The 22,148-nt window shown below is 34.9% G+C and overlaps 1 protein-coding gene across 2 annotated transcripts in view; it reads right to left on the bottom strand.

Annotated features, from left to right (window-relative positions):
• Nucleotides 1-282: 282 nt before the first annotated feature.
• The window catches only part of CUL3 (cullin 3), a gene marked incomplete at its 5' end in the record, with an annotated part of 97,768 nt that continues 75,902 nt past the window's right edge, over nt 283-22,148 (bottom strand). For both annotated transcript variants that reach the window (XM_079710411.1, XM_079710412.1), the window contains 4 exons: nt 283-751; nt 3,492-3,637; nt 13,358-13,544; nt 20,665-20,799. In XM_079710411.1, coding sequence (XP_079566537.1) covers nt 620-751; nt 3,492-3,637; nt 13,358-13,544; nt 20,665-20,799 — 600 coding nt within the window. In that variant the 3' untranslated portion in view covers nt 283-619. The remainder of the gene's footprint in view (nt 752-3,491; nt 3,638-13,357; nt 13,545-20,664; nt 20,800-22,148) is intronic.

The following is a 22,148-nucleotide window of genomic DNA, read 5'->3' as shown; positions in this document are numbered from 1 at the left end:
GTATACTGAGCCCAAAACAAAGGTTCCTGGTCATTAGGCTATTAGAATTAGTAAGTGCAAGTGGTAGAATAAAGCATGCTCAAATTTTATGCTTGGGTCTCTGTATATTTATCAAACCTTTGAATTAAACAAGACGAGCTAAAGAAATGCCTTAAGCAGAGCGAGATAATTGGGAATTGTGTCATTTCTTTTACCATTTTTGTTACCCAACTTATACAATGTGCAAAGTGCTAAGCAACACTACAAAAACACATTTACATGAACACTGAAGACCTGGGGAAATGAAATCCAACAATTTTATTTTAATGAGCTGTATTTTCTAAATTTTGTTTTATTTTTTCCTGTTTTCATACAGTATTGAAAACAAAACGCGGCACATTCACATTTTCCCGAGGAACTGTAAAGATGATCTCTACGGGGATAAACGTTGTAAAGCCTGAAGCTCAATCAACTGATGTTGAAAACTCTCAAAGGGAGTAAAGGCTTGATCTGAATGGTCTAAAACATGTACTGTAATTTAATAGAAGAGATGGTCGTCTTAATATTTAATGATTTAAAAGAACTTCCCAGTCCATGCGAAGAGTACAGTCCAATAATAAATCAAGTTTCTGAATGCATTTTATGCTACATATGTGTATACTTTGCGATCCTCAGGTGTTCGTGCCAAATATTCTCTCTCAATGAGTCCTTCGATACGTTTTTTAATAACAACTGGACTTGGTAAGAATCGAGCCTTCAACTGCTGAGTTACCTAAAAGAGAAGGTTAAAAAAAAAAACAACGCTAATTCCTGCCAGAAAATTAAAAAACAAAAAACATTTCTATATAAACACACAAAAATTCTTATCTTTGAGTAGAACTGATATGTCATTTTAAGACTCAGCTCAAACTTTACTAATTTGATTAATTAAAAAGGATTCTATTTGAAAATGCAATGTATGGCTAGAACATACCTCCTCACATCAGAATGTGAATGCTAAAGTGGATTAGTAGATGAATTAGTTGAAATATACTAGTATGAATTTATACCACCGTATAGTTTAACCCATTTTGAAGCTATAATCTAATGACTTCTGGGTTACTCTCCCAATTCACAGAATTTGGGTAGCATAATGTGTTTAAAAGCACAAACTCGGGACTCAGACTTGCCTGGATTCAAATCCCAGCTCTCCGACTTACTAGCTCTGGGCCCTTGGGAAAGTTACTTAACCTCATGAAGTTGTTGTGTATATTAAATGAGTTAACAGATGTGATGCTTTAGAATAATGCCCAGTCCATAGTTAAGTGCTACTGTTGGTATTCTTTTCTCCAACAGCTGTCAGGATTCTAGGTATTGTGACATCGGTAATAATAATAAAACAGTAACTACAGCAGTAGCCGAAATCTGACTATGCACTATGTATCAGTCAATTTTGTTTATATGTATTTATTTAATGCTCTTAACCCTGCAAAGTAGGTTGTCTCGTTTTACAAATGAGGAAAATAAGCCAGAAAGGAAAAATGATATGAACAAGTAGTAGACAGGGCCAGAAGAGATGAGAATCTACATCCTCCTGCCCCTGAAGCCCATGCTTTTCTCACTAATCCACTTAGTGATCTTGCAGATCACTCATCTAGCCATAAGACAGCTTTTCTTTTACTCGTGTTGGATCAGTTCATTTCGAAGGCTACAATGGATTATTAACGCTTCAAAATCGGAAACGTCAGCACTCCACTCACCAACTAAAATCTATCACTCTTCTAATATTATCACTCCAGTATCAACAAATTTGTTCTCAACCCACCGGAGACCCTGGATCAATCCTCTGGCCCTTTCTTCTAAGCTATCAATAACTTCTTCTGACCTCACCTCCTTCCTTCATAAAAGATCACCTGAGCTGCACCCCCAACAGTACCTTCAACTCCCTGACTCCTTTGGTTCTGTTCCATAAGCACCCATTCTACATTTACTACACCACCCAAAATCCACTACTCGGTTCTTTACTGAGTAAAGTTGTTGTTTTTACACCTTTTGTGTAGACCTGGGGTCCACAGGCAAATACAGCCTGCTGCCTGTTGTAATCCCTCCTGGAACACAGCACACTCACTTGTTATCTACGGGTGCTTTCATGCTGCAACTGGGCATTTAAAAAAAGGTTGCCAATCTCTGGTTTAGGCTGATAACACAAATTTACAGCATTCAAGGTCAGCAAGTTCTCAAGCACCATAACCTCACATCCCATCCTGTTTTACATAAGAAAAGAGGCCATTTCAGTTTGAAATTCCTCAAACTCCCACAACTTACATTTATCCATTTGTCCATGCTTGTTTCCATGCTTCATTCAAACCACCCCTGCACCCAGCCCTGGGTTCTCAGGAAAGGTATTTGGTAGCATCCCTGTTAACACATCTACCACCTACCTGTGTTCTCTATACAACCCTCTTGCCTTTCTTTTTCTAGACTTGAGTACATCAAGTATCCCCTCATCTCATTTTTCTTCCCTTTTGTTTTTAAGCATCTCTTCCTATCCTTAGAATATAAATATAACTCAATGTCTTCCCATCTAGAAAAACAGTACCCAGAAGCCCTCAACTCAACACTTAATCCTCTAGTATTGCTCTCTGTGCCCTTCCCAGAAGCCAACACCTCAAAGGAGAAACCACTCACTTGGTGGTTTCACCTCCATTTACTTCTCAAGGCACTGCCATCAAATGTCTATTCTTACCAGTCCAATGAAAATGGGAAAACTAACCAGTCACCTAATTGCCAACATGTCTTAAAGGTTTGTTTTGGTTTTTTAATGATTTCTTAAATTACTGACTGACCACTCACCTACAATTCTCTTCCTCTGCCTTGTGATATGAAGTCAACTTATAAAAAGTGATATTAGCTGACCTGTGGAACACAGCAGCACACTGCCCCTCCCTTTTCAGTTAAAGAAACCAACCTCTATCTAGCCAAGCAAGCTAAGGACCTCAGAGTCATCCTCCACTCCTCCTTCTCATTTCCCATGATCAGTCAATAAATGCTGTCAATTTCACTTCCTATGTGACTTCATTCAGCTCTCTATCTTCAACCAATGCTTTATTTAGCTCTAATCACCTCGTTCCTCACTATTTCAATGGCTTCACAATGGTCTTCCCCTCCTTAGTTTCCTTTTAGTATGTATGTACTCCATAAATAAGCCATTAATTTTTAGAAGTACAGGTAGTTTGTTTTACATCAAAGTACTAAATAGCAGTGAAAAGTTTTTTCTTTATTCTTCATGTGACAATATTCTATTATTATCTTCATTACAAACATATTAGTTTCTTAAAGTGTGCACATATTTTGATGCCTTGCTATGTTTAACTATCAAGCAAGTACCATGCTTTTAATAATGTGTTATTTGACTACAGTTTTCTAATTTTAAGATTGTATTTTAAATTAGCTGAATACAGTACTTTCCTAAATTTAAATAGTTAAAGTAATTTTGTCTTTTCTACATTAATCCAGTCTGGAAGTGTCCTCACCTCTGCTACTAACACATTGTGCTGCATCTTCTTCCTAGATTTCATTATCCGCACTATAGCAGCTTCTATCTCATGTTTTCTGTCGTCATCTACTTTCTGCCTTGTTTCTTTCCTTTCTGGGTCAGATTCACCTTGTTTGGCAGCAACTAAAAGAGAAATAAAGACATTTACCATGTGATTATGATGTAAATTTCAAAGGTAAGGGAAAATGTTTATAAGCAAACTTAATATAATTTACTATTATCAAGAGAGAAATCAATGTCAACCTCTGAATATACACCACACACATACTTATTAATTAAACACTCAAAAAGTGCCTAATTCAACATTTACTTTAATAAATATTTAAATAATTAACAAGTAGTGATATAAAAATTCTTCAATTCTAAATTATTCTTTTTAAATATTAGGAGTTTAATTTTACAGAGTTAATAAAACCAATTTTATTTTTTATAGAATTCAATGATTCCTTTCCTAGAAGAACACTAGCTGGATATATTTAGCAGTAAAATTATCAGTAAATAATTTTCATTGCTTGTGACTTCCAGAGGTTAACTAGTATTTTACCACCGTGCATCCAAGTTAAACCTCACCAAAAGCATCTCAAACAGGAGAAATGTGGGGACTTTAAGAGGAGGAAAGAACATGTATTGCCAAGATTTAGTTAGCTAGATAAAAAATTTAAAGTACCACTAGAATGTCACCTAACCAAACTCCGTAACAATTCTTTTGTACCTCTCATCAATTATTCAACAATTTCTTGTCATGTATCTTAGTAATTATTAAATGTCATAATCTCAATATCACTAATGGAAACTAGTGATATTCCACTCTTTAGAAGTCTTATGTTATTCCCTATAGTCTTCAAGGCAACTGCTAAAGAACTAAGTATAAAAGTCCCTTTCTCTTATAACTTTGCTCTAATTGAAGCAGCAGAGAAAGATTTTTTTTTTGTTTATTTGGTCATCAATAGGAGATAGATGTGAAGTTTCTGGAAGGAGAAACTGTAAAATTACAAAGAACCATATGCAACATTGCTGACTTAGGCCTGGGCACAACCAGGAGATAGCAGACTGTACAATTTAGAAGATCATTTTGGTGTGCATATTCATTCAGCTGTTTCTAATTAGAATCCCTTGGTTAAGAATTCTGCTTTCAGTGTCTTCTCCCAAGTTAATCAATACCTTAATAAAAAAGAGTAAAATTAGAATAAAATGCTCAACTAAAGAAGAAAAATGCTTTTCTTCAAAAATTCAATGTCATAAGGGGAAAAAAAAGAGACACTGGATTAGATTGAACAGAACTAAAATAGAACTAAAGAAACATTAAAATCAATGTAATGTGGAACCCTTGACTGAATCCTGGATCCAAAAAATAAGATATGAAAGGCATTTTTGAGACAACTGTGGAATGTAAATATGGGTGATATACAGATGTTTGGAATTATTAATTTTTTGGGGTGTGATATAATTCTGAGGTAGGTATATGCTCAAGTATTTAAGTGGGAAGTGTTATAATGTTTGCAAATTAAGTTAAAAGGCTGTAGGAAAGGAGGTGGAGTCAAGATGGCAGTGTGGAAAGATGCGGAGTTAGCGTCTCCCCACAACTAGGGCAGCTGCCGGCTGCTGGTGGGTGACTCTCATGCCCAAGGAGACGGGAGGAACTGCAAAGTGAACTGGTAGGACACAGGGGGACTGAGGAGGGAGGAGAAGTGGAGGCCAGACAGGATCGGCACCCCTGAGGCTGGGTAGATCAGGAGACACAGGCAGGAGGGACTCACCAGGAAGAGTGGGAAAGGAGCCTGCTGAGCTCCCAGGCCAGTCCCCTGCCCTGTAAAAGTCCCCTCCAGGCCACGTAGGTCCTTGGGGGCACAGGAGGGAGGCCCAGGAGATCAGGAGGGGCCCTCCTAGACCAGGGGCGCAGGAGAGGAGAGGAGGGCATCTGCCCCACCACTCGAGCCCAGGAAGCCTGCTGAGCCCCTAGGTGAGGTCCCCTGCCCTCTGAGACCAGGGGTGGGGGGCACGCCTGGGCCCCTTCTGTTCCTTGAGCCTAAGCTCCACCCTCCACAGCCCCCAGGGCCTTTTCCAGCCCTGTGGGTCCTGTGCATAGGCCCCGCCCACCACCCAAACCTCTCCCTTGCTTAAGCACCCCCTCCACAGCCAAGGCCCCTCCCCCTTTTTCTTTTTCTTTTCTTTTTTTTTTACTATTGTGGTACTGATCTGATGTACCTTCTGGTTGTTGATTCATCTATATTTTTATATTCTTCCTAACATATCTGTTAGTTTTCTAATCTAATTTTATTTTTTACTTTGTTACTGTTCTTTTTTTTTTTTGCTGCCCCAGGCAGCTTGTAGGATCTTGGTTCATGAGCCTGGGGTTGGGCGGAAGCTCCTGCGGTAGGAACTCCAAGTCCAAACCACTGGACTAACAGAGAACCTCAGACCCCAGGGAATATTCATCAGAGTGAGGACTCACAGAGGTCCTCAGCTCAGCACGAAGATCCAGCTCTACCCAATAAGCCTACAAACTCCAGTGCTGGAAGCTTCAAGACAAACAACCAGTAAGGTAGGAACACAATCCCACTCATTAAAAAAAAAAAAAAAAAAAAAAAGAGATAGCAAAAAACATGTCATGGATGAAGGAGTAAGGTAAAAACCTACAAGGCCAAATAAATTAAGAGGAAATAGGCAATCTACCTGAAAAAGAATTCAGAATAATGATAGCAAAGATGATCCAGAATCTCAGAAATAGAATGGAGGTACAGATTGAGAACAAACAAGAAATGTTTAACAAAGATCTAGAAGAACTAAAGAACAAACAGAGATGAACAACATAATAACTGAAATGAAAATTACACTAGAAGGAAACAATAACAGAATAACCGAGGCAGAAGAACAAATCAGTGAGCTGGAAGTCAAAATGGTGGAAATAACTGCCGAGGAGCAGAATAAAGAAAAAAGAGTGAAAAGAATTGAAGACAATCTCAGAGACCACCGGGACAACACTAAACGCACCAACATTCAAATTAGAGGGGTCCCAGAAAAAGAAGAGAAAAAGAAAGAGTCTGAGAAAATATTTGAAGAGATTATAATTGAAAACTTCCCTAACATGGGAAAGGAAATAGTCACCCAAGTCCAGGAAGCACAGAGTCCCATACAGGATAAACCCTAGGAAAAACACACCAAGACACATATTAATCAAAGTAAAAAAAATTAAATTCAAAGAAAAAATATTAAAAGCAGCAAGGGAAAACAAGAAATAACATACAAAGGAATCCCCATAAGGTTATCAGCTGATTTTTCAGTGGAAACTCTGCAGGCCACAAGGGAGTGGCACTTAAAGTGATGAAAGAGAAAAACCTACAACCAAGATTACTCTACCCAGCAAGGATGTCATTAAGATTCGAGGGAGAAGTCAAAAGCTTTTCAGACAAGCAAAAGCTAAGAGAATTCAGCACCACCAAACCAGCTTTACAACAAACGCTCAAGAAACTTCTCTAAGGGGGAAACACAAGAGAAGAAAAAGACCCACAAAAACAAACCCAAAACAATTAAGAAAATGGTAATAGGAACATACATATTGATTACCTTCAACGTGAATGGATTAAATGCTCCAACCAAAAGACACAGACTTGCTGAATGGATACAAAAAATGCTGTCTAGAAGAGACCCATTTCAGACCTAGGGACACATACAGACTGAAACTGAAGGAATGGAAAAAGATATTCCATGCAAATGGAAAGAAAGCTGAAGTTGCAATACTTGTATCAGATAAAATAGACTTTAAAATAAAGACTGTTATAAGAGATAAGGAGGGACACTACATAATGATCAAAGGATCAATCCAAGAAGAAGACACAATAATTATAAATGTTTAGGCACCAACACAGTAGCACCTCAATACGTAAGGCAAATGCTAACAACCATGAAAGGAGAAATTGACAAAAACACAGTAATAGTAGGGGACTTTAACACCTCATTTATACCAATGGACAGATCATCCAAACAGAGAATAAATAAGGAAACACAACCTTTAAATGACACAAGGGACCACATAGATCTAATCGATATTTATAGAACATTCTACCCAAAAGTGGCAGAATACACTTTCTTCTCAAGTGCACAAGGAACATTCTCCAGGATAGATCACATCTTGGGTCACAAATAAAGCCTTGAAAAACTTAAGAATATTGAAATTGTATCAAGCATCTTTTCTGACCACAATGCTATGAGACTGGAAATCAATTACAGGAAAAAAAACTGTAAAAAACAAATACATGGAGGCTAAACAGTGCACTACTAAATAACCAAGAGATCGCTGAAGAAATCAAAGAGATCAAAAAATACCTAAAACAAATGACAATGAAAACACGACGACCCCAAAACCTATGGGATTCAGCAAAAGCAGTTCTAAGAGGGAAGTTTATAGCAATACAATCTCACCTCAAGAAACAAGAAAAATTTCAAATAAACAATCTGACCCTACACTTAAAACAACTAGAGAAAGAAGAACAAAGAAAACCCAAAATCAGTAGAAGGAAAGAAATCATAAAGATCAAAGCAGAAATAAATGAAATACAAACAAAGAAAACAATAGCAAAGATCAATAAAAGTAAAAGCTGGTTCATTGAGAAGATAAACAAAACTGATAAACCTTTAGCCAAACTCAACAAGAAAAAAAGGGAGAGGACACAGATCAATAAAATTAGAAATGAAAAAGGAGAAATCACAACTGACACTGCAGAAATACAAAGAATTTTAAGAGACTACTGCAAACAACTATATGCCAATAAAATGGACAACCATGAAGAAATGGACAAATTCTTGGAAAGGTACAATTTTCCAAGACTGAGCCAGGAAGAATTAGAAAATATAAACAGATGTATCACAAGTAATGAAATTGAAACCATAATTAAAAATCTTCCAACAAACAGAAGTCCAGGACCAGATGGCTTCACAGGCGAATTCTATCAAACATTTAGAGAAGAGCTAACACCCATCCTTCTCAAACTCTTGCAAAAAATTGCATAGGGAGAAACACTTCCAAATTTATTCTACGAAGCCACCATCATCCTGATACCAAAACCAGAAAAAGATATCACAAAAAAGGAAAATTATAGACCAGTATCACTGATGAACACAGATGGAAAAAACCTCAACAAAATACTAGCAAACAGAATCGAAAAGCACATTAAAAGGACCATTCACCATGATTAAGTGGGAATTCTCCCAGGGATGCAAGGATTCTTCAATATATGCAAATCAATCAATGTGATACACCACATTAGCAAATTAAGGAATAAGAACCATATGATCTCAATAGATGCAGAAAAAGCTTGTGACAAAATTCAACACCCATTTATGACAAAAACTCTCCAGAAAATGGGCATAGAGGGTACCTACCTCAACATAATCAAGGCCATATATGACAAACCCACAGCAAGCATCATACTCAATGATGAAAAACTGAAAGCATTTCCACTAAGACCAGGAACACGACAAGGATGTTCACTCTCGCCACTACTATTCAACACAGTTTTGGAAGTCCTAGCCACAGCAATCAGAGAAGAAAAAGAAATAGAAGGAATACAAATTGGAAAAGAAGAAGTAAAAGTGTCACTGTTGGCCGATGACATGATATTATTTATATGTAGAAAATCCTAAAGACGCCACCAGAAAACTACTAGAACTAATCAATGAATTTGGTAAGGTTGCAGGATACAAAATTAATTAACGCACAGAAATCTCTGGCATTCCTATACACCAACAATGAAAAATCAGAAAGAGAAATTAAGGAAACACTCCCATTTACCACTGCAACAAAAAGAATAAAATACCTAGGAATAAACCTGCCTAAGGAGGCAAAAGACTTGTACTCAGAAAACTATAAAACACTTATGAAAGAAATCAAAGATGACATAAACAGATGGAGAAATATATCATGTTCTTGGGTTGGAAGAATCAATACTGTGAAAATGACTATACTACCCAAAGCAATCTACAGATTCAATGCAATCCCTATCAAACTACCAACGGCATTCTTCACGGAATTAGAACAAAAAAGTTTACAATTCGTATGGAAACACAAAAGACCCCGAATAGCCAAAGCATCTTGAGAAAGAAAAACGGAGTTGGAGGCATCAGGCTCCCCGACTTCAAACTACACCACAAAGCTACAGTAATCAAGACAGTACGGTAGTGGCACAAAAACAGAAATACAGATCAATGGTACGGGACAGAATGCCCAGAGATAAACCCACGCACATATGGTCAACTAATTTACGACAAAGGAGGCAAGAACATACAATGGAGAAAAGACAGCCTCTTCAATAAGTGGTGCTGGGAAAACTGGACAGCTACATGTAAAAGTATTAAATTAGAACACTACCTAACACCATACACAAAAATAAACTCCAAATGGGTTAAAGATTTAAATGTAAGACCAGACACTATAAAACTCTTAGGGGAAAACATAGGAAAAACACTCTTTGACATAAACCACAGCAAGATCTTTTTTGACCTACCTTCTAGAGTAAGGGAAATAAAAGCAAAAATAAACAAATGGGACTTAATTAAACTTAAAAGCTTTTGCTTTTAAACCATAAACAAGACAAAAAGACAACCCTCAGAATGGGAGAAAATATTTGCAAGTGAAACAACAAAGGATTAATCTCCAAAATATACAAACAGCTCATGGAGCTCAATATCAAAAAAACAAAACAATCCAGTTTAAAAATGGCTGGAAGACCTAAATAGACACTTCACAAAGGAAGACACACAGATGGCCAAGAGGCACATGAAAAGATGCTCAATATCACTAATTATTAGAGAAATGCAAATCAAAGCTACAATGAGGTATAACCTCACGTTGGTCAGAATGGCCGTTATCAAAAAATCTAGAAACAATAAATGCTGGAAAGGGTGTGGCGAAAAGGGAACTCTCCTGCACTGTTGGTGGGAATGTAAACTGATACAACCACTATGGAAAACAGTATGGAGGTTCCTTAAAAAACTAAAACTAGAATTACCATATGACCCAACAATCCCACTGGGCATATACCCTGGGAAAACCATAATTCAGAAAGAGACATGTACCACAATGTTCACTGCAGCACTATTTACAATAGCCAGGACATGGAACCAACCTATATGTCCAATGACAGATGAATGGATAAAAAAGATGTGGCACTTATATACAATGGAATATTACTCAGCCATAAAAAGAAAACTGGAGTTATTTGTAGTGAGGTGGATGGACTCAGAGTCTGTCACACAGAGTGAAGTAAATCAGAAAGAGAAAAACAAATATCATATATTAACACATATATGTGGAATCTATAAAAAAGAGGTAGACATAGAAAATGGACTTGAGGACATGGGGTGGGAGGGCGAAACTGGGGCGAAGTGAGAGTAGCATCGACATACATACACTACCGAATGTAAAATAGTTGGCTGATGGGAAGCAGCTGCATAGCACAGGGAGATGGGCTTAGTGCTTTGCAATGACCTAGAGACGTGGGATAGAGAGGATGGCAGGGAGGCTCAAAAGGGAGGGGATATGGGGACACGGCTAATTCACTTTCTTGTGCAACAGAAACTAACACAGTATTGTGAAGCAATTATACTCCAATAAAGAGCTATTTTTAAAAATGCTGTAGGAAATATATACATATATGAAGGGAGGAGAGGGAGAGTGCGAGGGTGGAAATAAGGGTGCTTGAGCAAATGTGGCAAAATTTTAACGATTATCTATTAGAGCGTTTTTCACTTTTCCTGCAGATGTGAAAATATATAAAATAAAATGGTGGAGGGAAATAAACAACTTTTTAACAATCCACTTGGTTCATCTAAATTTGGTCACCTAAATTAATATACTCCAAGATAAATGGGAAGATTGTGGTGATACACACTGAATTATGATGTTTTTAAAAATGTGAGGGCAGGAGCTCACTCCCAGAGCCTAGCACAATACTCTCTGCATTTAAGAAGAGCAGAACAAGGGTATGTGCTGTGTAGGTGGGTACCTAAGTATCTAGATGAATTAGGAGGAAAGGGACAGAGAAGGTGAGTGCTGGTGGTGGGGAAGGCTGTCAACTATAGAAATCACTGTAAAATACAACAAATCTAATTCTTTTCAAAGGTTGTGTTATTTGAGTAAATGCTTTTCAGTTTTTGCTTGAATGTCTATTACTGACCACGGTAAAAAGCAGCATAAGTAGGTAAGATCAGCCTCTCTGAATATTTGATTACAAGCCTGAGTACTTTCTCAAAAAGGCAAACATGTATTTTGACAACTTTAAAAAAAAACTATATGGTCACAATACTTATTACTAGAGAGAAAATTTTAACTTCTACAAAGTATCAGTAAGAGCCAAGATAATCTAAGCACCATTTCAAAATGAAAAACATTTTTCTTTACAGAATTTTACAGCTGAAAAGAACTTTAAAAGGTCATCGAGTCAAATTCTTCATCATGTATAACTATTCCTATTTTAATCAGATCTAAAATACTATACACACACACTTAACACCAAAAATTAACAATCTATGAAGAAGACTATTTTTTTGATAATCACAATAATATCTGACAATATTTGCAGGGCATGATGGAATCCTGCATTACAAAGACACTTATTTTTTTAGGATAAAGCAGGGTGAGGTTAGGTATTTCAGATATGTATCACCATATATCCTCCAAATCTGAGATTCAAGTAAGTCCTGATATCCAAAACCCATTTCTGCCCAAAACTACAAAGTCATATGTCTTGTACTGGGAGAAGAAGAAATTTTATTCCATGACCCTCCTTAGCACAGTTCTGTTTTATTTTTAATATACATCTGTGTCCCAAAGATATGGATCAATTTTGGTGATGAAGATAAGATACAATGATAAGGTTTGCAATGATGGGACAAAGTAGTCAAGATTGTAAAGAGAGACCACCCTGCTTTGAAAAGAATACCCAATTAGGGTCAAAAAGAAAAACAAAAGTGTATATAAAAAGTTCTTGAATCAATATATTCCGGCAATCAATTGTATATGTAACATTAAATAATTTTAAAAAAATAAAATAATTTAAAAAAGACTTTATCTTTTATTAATACATAATGTAAAACCATTTTCAAATCAGAAAATTGTAGTCATTTAAAAAGTTAATCTTACTGTACAGATATATTAGCTGTAATGGATAAACTACCACTGGGAAGCTTACCTAATACTAGTTTTGAAACCAGATAGCAAGCTACATTAGAGTTTTAAAAATCAGCAAAGGTGAAGTGCCTTTTTTACTCCTTAAATGCATAGAAAATATACACCTTACATTGCTAAATATACAATAAGTAGGACGTTTACCATCAACCTAAAAAAAAGCTGTACCAAAATCTGTTCACAACAGGGTCATCACTGGTTTTCAGTTAGAGAGAGAATATGGGTTTTTAAATTTTGAAACTTAGAATTTATCAAATATAAATAGTTGCATTTAAAGATTAAATTTTAAGTAGGTAACTCCCAATGTTGAGAAATTTGTAAATGTTTTAAAATAGACATCAATGACTATTAGTTAAACCAGTTAAAAACAATTATAAGTACTAATATGTTCATAAAATTATATTTCACTTGTTGAAAACCATATGGAAATAAATACTTGTTCACATTATGAATGACTTTTTAAAATGCTTACTGTACTTGGATTCAACTGCATTTTGACAGGAACACATATCAATAAAAGTGCTTTATTTCTTAAGCCTGTATGTCATGCAGCACCAGAAGAGCATTACTTTTTAAAAAATAGAAATCCAACAATTAAGAATTTTTTTAGAAAGAAGAAATATATATAATTTTTTTAGAGAGAGAAATATAATTCCAGATACCTGTTTGAATCTTGACTCTGTGTAGTTTGGATGTGAACTGATCATTAACTGTAAATATGTGACCATTTTCTATTTCCTTTGACTTGGGTTCCTTTGTGAGAACCCGCTGTGTTGGTTTACCACAGGCGAGGGACTGCAGGGCTCTAACAAGTTCTCTTTCAGGGATATCTGTCTCTTGTTGGATTTCCTGAAATTTCATCAGATTAACATAATTAGACTTTTTGAAAGATTAATTAGTAAGTAAAATTGACCAAGCAGTAATTAGAGAGGTAATTCCATTAAATAATTTACAACAAAGAACTTCCTATTATGACTCTAAAATCTCTTATTTGAACGAATTATAGAAAAAGGTAGTTCAAATTACAAAATACTGAAAAGACATGTACTTTTTGTTTCAGAGTTATAAAGCATAGTCTAAGAATGTCATCCAGCAGAGATTATTAAGGGACCTGCTTTAATATTTAGGTAAAAAGCAAAGTGTTAATCAACATATGATTGCTAATTTTAGAAATACTCTACAATCTTCCTCTCAAGTTTATCCATATTACTCTTTTGCTTAGCAACTTCTTTCCTAGAAATAAGCAAAGTAAGCCTGACCTAAGGTCTTCTATCATAGTATCAAACTTTACAATCCAAGTTGACCATTTTTACTGCCTGTATAACCAAATTAAAAAAAAATTAAATACTTGATAATTAATACTAAATATGAAAAGCAATATGAAATATGTTTTGAAGTGGTGGTAATTTTTGCTACATTATTATGGCATGAATAAAATGTAATACTGGAAAAACAAGCAGTTCAGGAAAAGAGTGAATCTGTAACTTTTAAATTCATTATATTCTTTGTATGTCAATGGGACAGTAAGAGAATTGTACATGTATATGATTTAGTCCCTTCACATCTACAGGTACTGTATGGTGCAGCAAATCTTCCTATCAGGATACATCATTTTGATTCACTGTGTAAAGCTGTTTTTTTCTCAAAAGGAGCTCAGGAAGAGTGGGCATAAAGATGGTGTTATTCAGAGTATGTAACTGATCTGGGAAGAGTTGTTCTCCCTTTCACAAGTCTCTGAGGAACAGTTTAGGCTTTTCTAAAGGACTGTCAGGTCAGACTGAAAGAAATGTGACCTTTAGTGATGATGATGCATATTCCCTTGCTTCAAATGATCTCAGTATGTCTACATACTTTAGACATATAAATGTTAATCCCAGCAAATTAAATAGGTGCTATTAATTAGAATGTTAACTGTATTTACTATGTACATGCTAAAAGTGATTTATTTACATGTATTATTGTTTAACCATAGTCAAAGAACCGGAAATACCTTCTTAGGTGGTATTTTAACAACTACACATCATTCCTAGAGGTAGCTACAGATCTTCTTCAAATCACAACGGGGTTATGTCCTAATAACCTCACAGCACTGAACAAGCTGAAAATGCATCTAATGCGTGTAACCTACTGAACATCCTAGCTGAGCCTAGCTCGCCTTAAACACGCTCAGAACACGTACCTTAGCCTATAGTTGGGCAAAATCATCTAACACAAAGCCTATTTTTTATAATAGTGTTGAATATCTCATGTAATTATTGAATATTGTACTAAAAGTAAAAAGCAGAATGGTTGTATGGGTACAGAATGGTGGTAGGTGTATCAGTTGTTTACTCTTGTGATCACCTAGCTGAGAGCTGCAGCTTGCTGATCCCAGCCTGGGAAAAGATCAAAATTCAAAGTACAGCCTCAACCGAATGCGTACTGCTTTGTGCCATCATAAAGTTGAAAAAACTTAAGTCAAACCACCATAAGTCAGGAACTGTCTGTACTGCAATTCAATGTTCATCCTTCTATGCCATTTTTTAAAATACATCTACGTATATATATACACACACACACACACATGAATACAAATACACATATACATGTATGTACATTAACATACTTACCTATACACTAGTATTAGTGTTAAATATAAACAGGATCACACCATATGAATTCTTCCATTAATTTCTTGATGATTTTGCATGGTTGCATAATGACGTTAAAGACACAGGCAACTCCATAGTACTGCTCTCTCACAATATGGAGATTGAGATTGTATCCAATTTTGTGATGGAGTATGCATTTCTGCCTGCGTACAAGAGCTAGGTTTCTGAAGCATATTTCTAGAAATGTACTTGTTTCCTCAGAGTTATAAAGATTTTATATTTGACAGACAGTGACAAACTGCCTTTCAAGTTTCTTAACTATTTAACTTCACAGCAGTTATAAGTATTCATTCTCTCTACCTCAAACACAGAACTGTCATTTTCTTTTGCCCATCTATTGGGCTAAAAATGGTATCTCATTATTTTAATTTGTACTTCTATAACCAATAGGAGAAAAAAACATCTTTTTATGTTTACAAGGTATCTGTAACTCTTCTTCTGTGCTTTATCTATTTGTATTTCTTCCACGTTTTTCTATTCAACTGTTTTTGTATTGATTTACTGGTGCTCTTTACGTATTACAGTTTTCAATACTCTTACTTGCTGTAAATTTCTCCTAGACTCTTTATCTTCTCTTTTAACTTATTTCATCATTTACATGTTTTATTACTTTTTACTTGGTTAAATCTGTCAGTCTTTTTCTTTGTGGTTTATGTAACAGGCTTGAAAAAAGGCCTTATATCACACTTATCAAAATATTCTGTTTTTTCTATTACATTTATAGATTTGTGCTTACATCTATCTGGAATTTGATTTTGATTTTACATTTGATATGACATACGGAACTAAGTTCGCCATACTACTCTCCTTCCATTCCCACAAATGAAGTAGCAGTTATTTTAATTTATTAGAAATGGTAAATATATCGCATTCCAAACACCTCTGTATATACTAATCTGTTTCTGGACTCCCTATTTTGTTCAAATGACCTATTTGTCTACACATGTTAAAAACAATTTTAACTTTGAGGTATGTCTGGGTATTAAGACATACTCCTTTCCCTCTTACTGGGCCTTCCCATCTCCCAAATCCCTGCCCCTCTTTGCCTATTCTTGTGCATTTTCTTGCCCAGGTGAATTCTGGGATCAGCCTGTCAAGTTTCACAGAAAAGAAATCTTCCGCAGATTTGGACTGACATTTCACTGAATTTATAGGTGACTTAAAAAAAAAACAAAAAACTCCTTTATAACACATAGCTTTCCCTTTCAGGTACATTTACCCTTCCATATTCTTTTCTTTTATTGCCTTTTTCGTGTAAGTCTTCTACTTTTTGTGTTAGGATGATTCCTAGAAAGATTGTGATTCCTATTAAAACATCCTTTTCCTCATGTCATTTTCAGATTAATTCTGATGTAGAGAAAAGCTGACTTATAGTAAGTATGATTTATAGAAAAACTTTTCAACCAAACTCTCATTTCTCAGTTGATTATTATAGCTGACAATCATACTATCTACAAACTTTGTCAACTCCTGATATTTATAAATTTCATTCCTTTTTCTTTCCTAGTGTGTTAATTAGGACCTGCAGAATAAGACTGGATAGTAGCAGTAAAGGCAGGTATCCTAAATTGTTCCTAACCTTAATGGGAAGGTGTCTAACATTTTACTACTAATTACTGTTTGCTCAGGTCTCTTATTTAAAGCTTAGGTCTCTCATTAGATACACCCATATGCCATTAGGCATTTCATTCTATTCTTAGGTGGCTAAGAGTCCCCCATCTGGAAATAAGAAGTGGGGACTGACTTTTCTCGTGTGCTTTTTGCACATTTGTGGAAATCATTGACTTTCTCCTTGAAATGATGTCTGGTAATATAGCAGGTGATCAGTTAATTTTATTATTACTTTAAAATCTCAGTAACTATCTGTTAACAAATTCCTTCTTTGTATTCCAGGAGTAAACCCTGTTTGGACAGAGTGGATTATTATTTCAATAGACTGCTGAATATAACTTGCTAATAATATTTTACTTAAGATTTGTGTATTTATTTTGAATAACCTATAGCTTTCCTTCCTTTTTTGTATTTTCCTTGTTCAGTTTTAGTAATAAGGTTATGCCAGCCTCAGATATTTCCCAAGAACAATTTGTGTATTTTGCTTTCTGAGTTCAAAGTTCCCTGTATAGCTTTGAATTTTAATTTGCTAATTGTGTTATTCAAATCTTCTATATCCCTCTTTTTTATAGTATAGTCAATCAGTACATTTGTGAGGGATTTCTGTAACTGTGGAATTATCTATTTCCCCTTGTACTTCGAACCATTTTCCTTCGTATATTGTTATGTCACATTAATGTCATAAGTTCTCGATGAAATATCAATTACCACTGTTGTTTAATGGTTTTCTATTCAAATTCTGTCTGACATTAATTTTGCTACTGTCTACAATTAGCTTTTATATTTCAGACTCATTCTCAGAAATTTCTGAAAAGTATAATAAAGAACATTCAGAAAAATATGTATTAATATCCATACCTCTTTCAAAAATTAAATGCTATTACTAAAAATCCAAGGTACAGATTACCACTATATGTATTTCTGTATTTTAGCTGTTCTAAGTCACAATACGGACTTCATTCCAAAAACTATATAAAAAGAGGAAAAAGCCTGAGCAGCCTGACTACTATAGATTAAATGTGACACTACAATAAATGTCACCTTTTGTAGGCAGTTTCCAAGATGGCCCACAATGATCCTGGTATGTTTTAACCTTGTGTGGTCCCCTCACTGCATCAGGGCTGACTTGAGTGACCCACAAAATAAGGAAGTGACGATACGTGACGTCCAAGGCTGGGTCATAAAGGCACTGCAGGTTCTGCCTGGGTCTCTTGGATCGCTTGCTCTAGGGAAAGTTAGCCACCAGGAGGCAAGGACAATCAAACAGCCATGTTTGGTAAAGCCTATGTGGAGAGAAACTAAGACCTCTTACCAACAGCCAAAACAAACTTGCCAGCCACGTGGAAGAAGGCACATACCAAAAGCATTTTCCAGCCCTAGACAAACAGTAGACAACTGAAGCCCCAGCTGACATCTTAATGTAACCTCACGAACGAGTCCAAGCCAGAACCACCCAGAAAGCCCCTCCTGAATCCCCAACCCACAAATACCACGAAAGATAATAAGCTGTTAGTGGTTGTTTTAAAACATGAATTTGAGACCTGTTGTGTAGCATTAAATAATGAATACACCATCTTACTGAACTTAGAAAGGAAGAATATTCAAAGATAAGAGATCAGCTTCCTTTAGTAATTACTATAGTTAAATACTTTTAACTGTCTCCTCTAATTTGTGGCGATTTCTGTAAAAGAGATGTCAAATAAAACTTATGCGGCAGACTGACTATAAGCACATAGTGGGAGTAAAGACAAAAAACTTCATGTGCCTTTTCACTATTCCCCCGTTTGAGATGCAAACAGTCAGAAGGTTCTGGAGCCATAGGAATGGCATTTTACTTACTTACGCTCAGGCTTCTGGTTTGTGACTTAGCTAAAATTTAAAATATTACAGGAATTTTCTACTTAATTTTACCTTCTACCTAAATCACTGCTCACTAGCCTCACTGATTGCAAGCTGACTGGGACGAGAAAAGGAAGCTTGAACCATTAAAATTACTAGCAATTCCAATAATGGCTTAAGAAGATCAATTTATGTTTTTGTTTATCCCATTATTTTTGCCAGCTCTTTATAAAGTAGGACTCTGAAAACCAACTGCAGCATTTATCAAGTAGCTTATTTTGTTTCAAATATATTATCCATGAGAACAGCAGATTAAAACATCCAAGCTGTTAAAGATAATTCAATTCCACCTGTCTGAAAAGGCTTACAATGTTTGGGTAAGGTACTCAATACTTACTTAATCAATATTCTTTAGAACTCAATCACATTTAACTTGTGCTTGAAAATTCAAGTTATTCCCTAGGTAAAAACACGCCTGGAAATTTATAAGAGCAAAACCTCTTGCCTTAGCCACTAACCTAAAAATAAAACACTTACGTTTCAAAATCTTTCCTTGAGGTGTATCACATAAAAACAGTCATCCCTTAACTATATCATCGTCACAAAAAGGGAATATGGAGATGAGTATTAAAACAGGCCTAGAATTTAATCTTGCTCTTCATTTCAAACTTAAACTTCTTTCTTCCTATATTCATTCACCTATGTCTGAAAATTGATTTTCAGTTAAGTATAAATATGGCTATAATTCTACAGCTTTTTAAAATATTCTTTATCTTTAATTTAAACTTATTAAAAATCATACAATCTTCATTTCAACTCCAACCTACTCATCAAAGGTATGGGAAAAGACTAAATGAATTTAATTCAATCAAATCATGACTTAATGGGAGAAAGAAGAAGTATATTATAATATATATATAGTTACTCTAAGAAAAAAAAAGAAAGTTGACACTATCAAAATAGTGTAAAATTAGCATAAGGATAGACATAGAAATTAATGAAATAGATCAGAGTGTGCAGAAATAGACCCACATATATATGGTCAACTGAATTTTTTTTTTTTTAAATAAAGGGCTCAAAGTAATTCAATGGGAAAAGACTAGTGTTTTTGACAAATGATGCTGAAATGAACAACTGAATACCTATGTGTGGGGAGGAAATAATCCTTACCTCTAACCATACCAAAAAAATTAACTTGAAATTGATCATAGGACTAAATGTAAAAGCTAAAACTATAAATCACTTAGAAAATCTTTGCAAACTTGGGATAGCCAATAATTTCTTAGATAGGATATCAAAAGCATGAACCATAAACGTAAAGAAGTGGCCACTGGACTTCATCAATATTAAAAAGTTCTGCTCTTCAGAATATAACATTAAGAAAATGAAAAGGCAAGTGACAGACTGTGAGAAAATATTCACAGAACATAGATTTGACGACGGATTTGTATCCAGAATTTGTAAAGAACTTTTAAAAAACCTGATAAAGATATGAACAAAGAATTCACCAAACAAGACATAGAAGTGGCATATGAACAAATAAAAAATGCTCAATGTCATTATTATTAGTCAAGGAAAGAAATTAAATCCACAATGTATAGGTACAATTACACACCAGCTAAAATGGCTAAAATTTAAAAGACTGACAATACTAAATTTTGGAGAGGATGTGGGGCAACTAGAACTCTCCTACACTGCTGGCAGGAATGTAAAATGGTAAAAATCACTTCGGGATGCAGTTTGGCAACTTCTTTAAAAAGTTAAACATACAGCTCTATTCACTACAGTCTAAATCTGAGAACAACCCAAATGCCAGGTGAGAATCTGAAACAATACAATTGGTTAAAATTCACATAACCAGCCCATACCTCAAATGTGTATTTTTCTCTATTGTTGAAGAGCATTAATATGGTCATCTGGAAAGTGGAGACTTGCAATATATGCTTCCGCGTATTAGAGCCAGTTACTTGTGCCCCTCCAACACCAACTTCAGATCCATCTTCCTGTTTAATTTTTTAAATATAAAAATAGAAACAAGATATAATTATCTCCTAGTAACTTTAACAGTATATTTGAAAAATAAGTTCTGTAATGCCCAACCTCTCCTTAACAAAATGATATAAACTCATTCCTATATAAAAAGGAAATGTTATTTTAAAAGTGTACGTGTAAATATGTATGTATACATGCACACAAAGTCTTTATTTAGGACTGTCCCATTTTTTTTCCATTATGAATATTTTAATGTATCTGAGCAAGTAATGAGTAATTCCTTATATTTATAACTAGAATTATGTTAACAGTACACAATGGGATAATAATGGACTTATAAAGATGCTACTGCCATTATACTACTACCCTAAAATAGTATTAGGTTTCTTTCTGTGTGGTCTGATCATGGTAAGAGTTCAAATAATAGCATAGGATGGGGAGAAAAAAACCTCTGCCATCCTTAAAGCCTATTCCTGCTCTATGATTTAGAAGTACAAAGTAGAAATTCAGTCCTCAATAATTAACATATGAATTATGTTTTTAAAACCTACTGATCTGTTTAATAAAACCTCAAAAGATAACATGATTATTTAGGGAAAAAAACCTCTCCTTTAAAACAGAAACAAGAAAGCAATAATTAAAAGCTGAGTTCTTTAGTATGTATCCTTGACCTTCCCACTTACAGTTAAATATACAATAGTGTCAAACATTATTCAACTAACTGAACTCTAACGACTATTTCCCACTTCAATTAAGTATAAAAATTAGAACATGTATATAGGCATCTTCAACAATATTAAAAAAAAAAACTTTGGTGTTACAGTGACAAAAAAGATTTTAATTAAAATATTGAATGAAACTGTTATTTGCTGCCAAGATGACAACTTAGGTATTCTTAATGTTTTTTTAGAAGCTTTTTATTATTTTGCCATTTGAAGCCAAATGACCCTGATTTGATTTATACCAAGCAATGAAAGTAAATTATTACTCTAAACCTCACTATTTTACATATAAAAAAGCAATTGCTTCTTTAAATGAAGGCACTTTTCTAGTGTATTGTTAATTTTTAAATAATCACTTTAGCAACATTTTGTACATTTTCACAAATCTTAAGTGTTAGCTTTCCCGGTTTCAATTTATTGGAAATAAGGATTATAGGAGACTGAGAATTTTAAAAAGGGACTCATGGCTTTTTATGCCCTCAAATCCATTATTTTATGCAATATTATCTCAAATCTAATCTTATAAATAAAACATGTAATTATATTATTTATTCCACAAGGAAGGCTACTGGTATAGTCTTCACATTGTCAAATGAAGTTAGCAACTAAGGGAACAGAAATCAATAAATCAAAGCCGA

The sequence above is a fragment of the Hyperoodon ampullatus genome (genome assembly GCF_949752795.1).
Source record: "Hyperoodon ampullatus genome assembly, chromosome: 8".
Taxonomy (NCBI): domain Eukaryota; kingdom Metazoa; phylum Chordata; class Mammalia; order Artiodactyla; family Ziphiidae; genus Hyperoodon; species Hyperoodon ampullatus.
The sequence above is the reverse complement of the archived record's forward strand: the minus strand, read 5'-3'. Positions and strand labels throughout refer to the sequence as shown.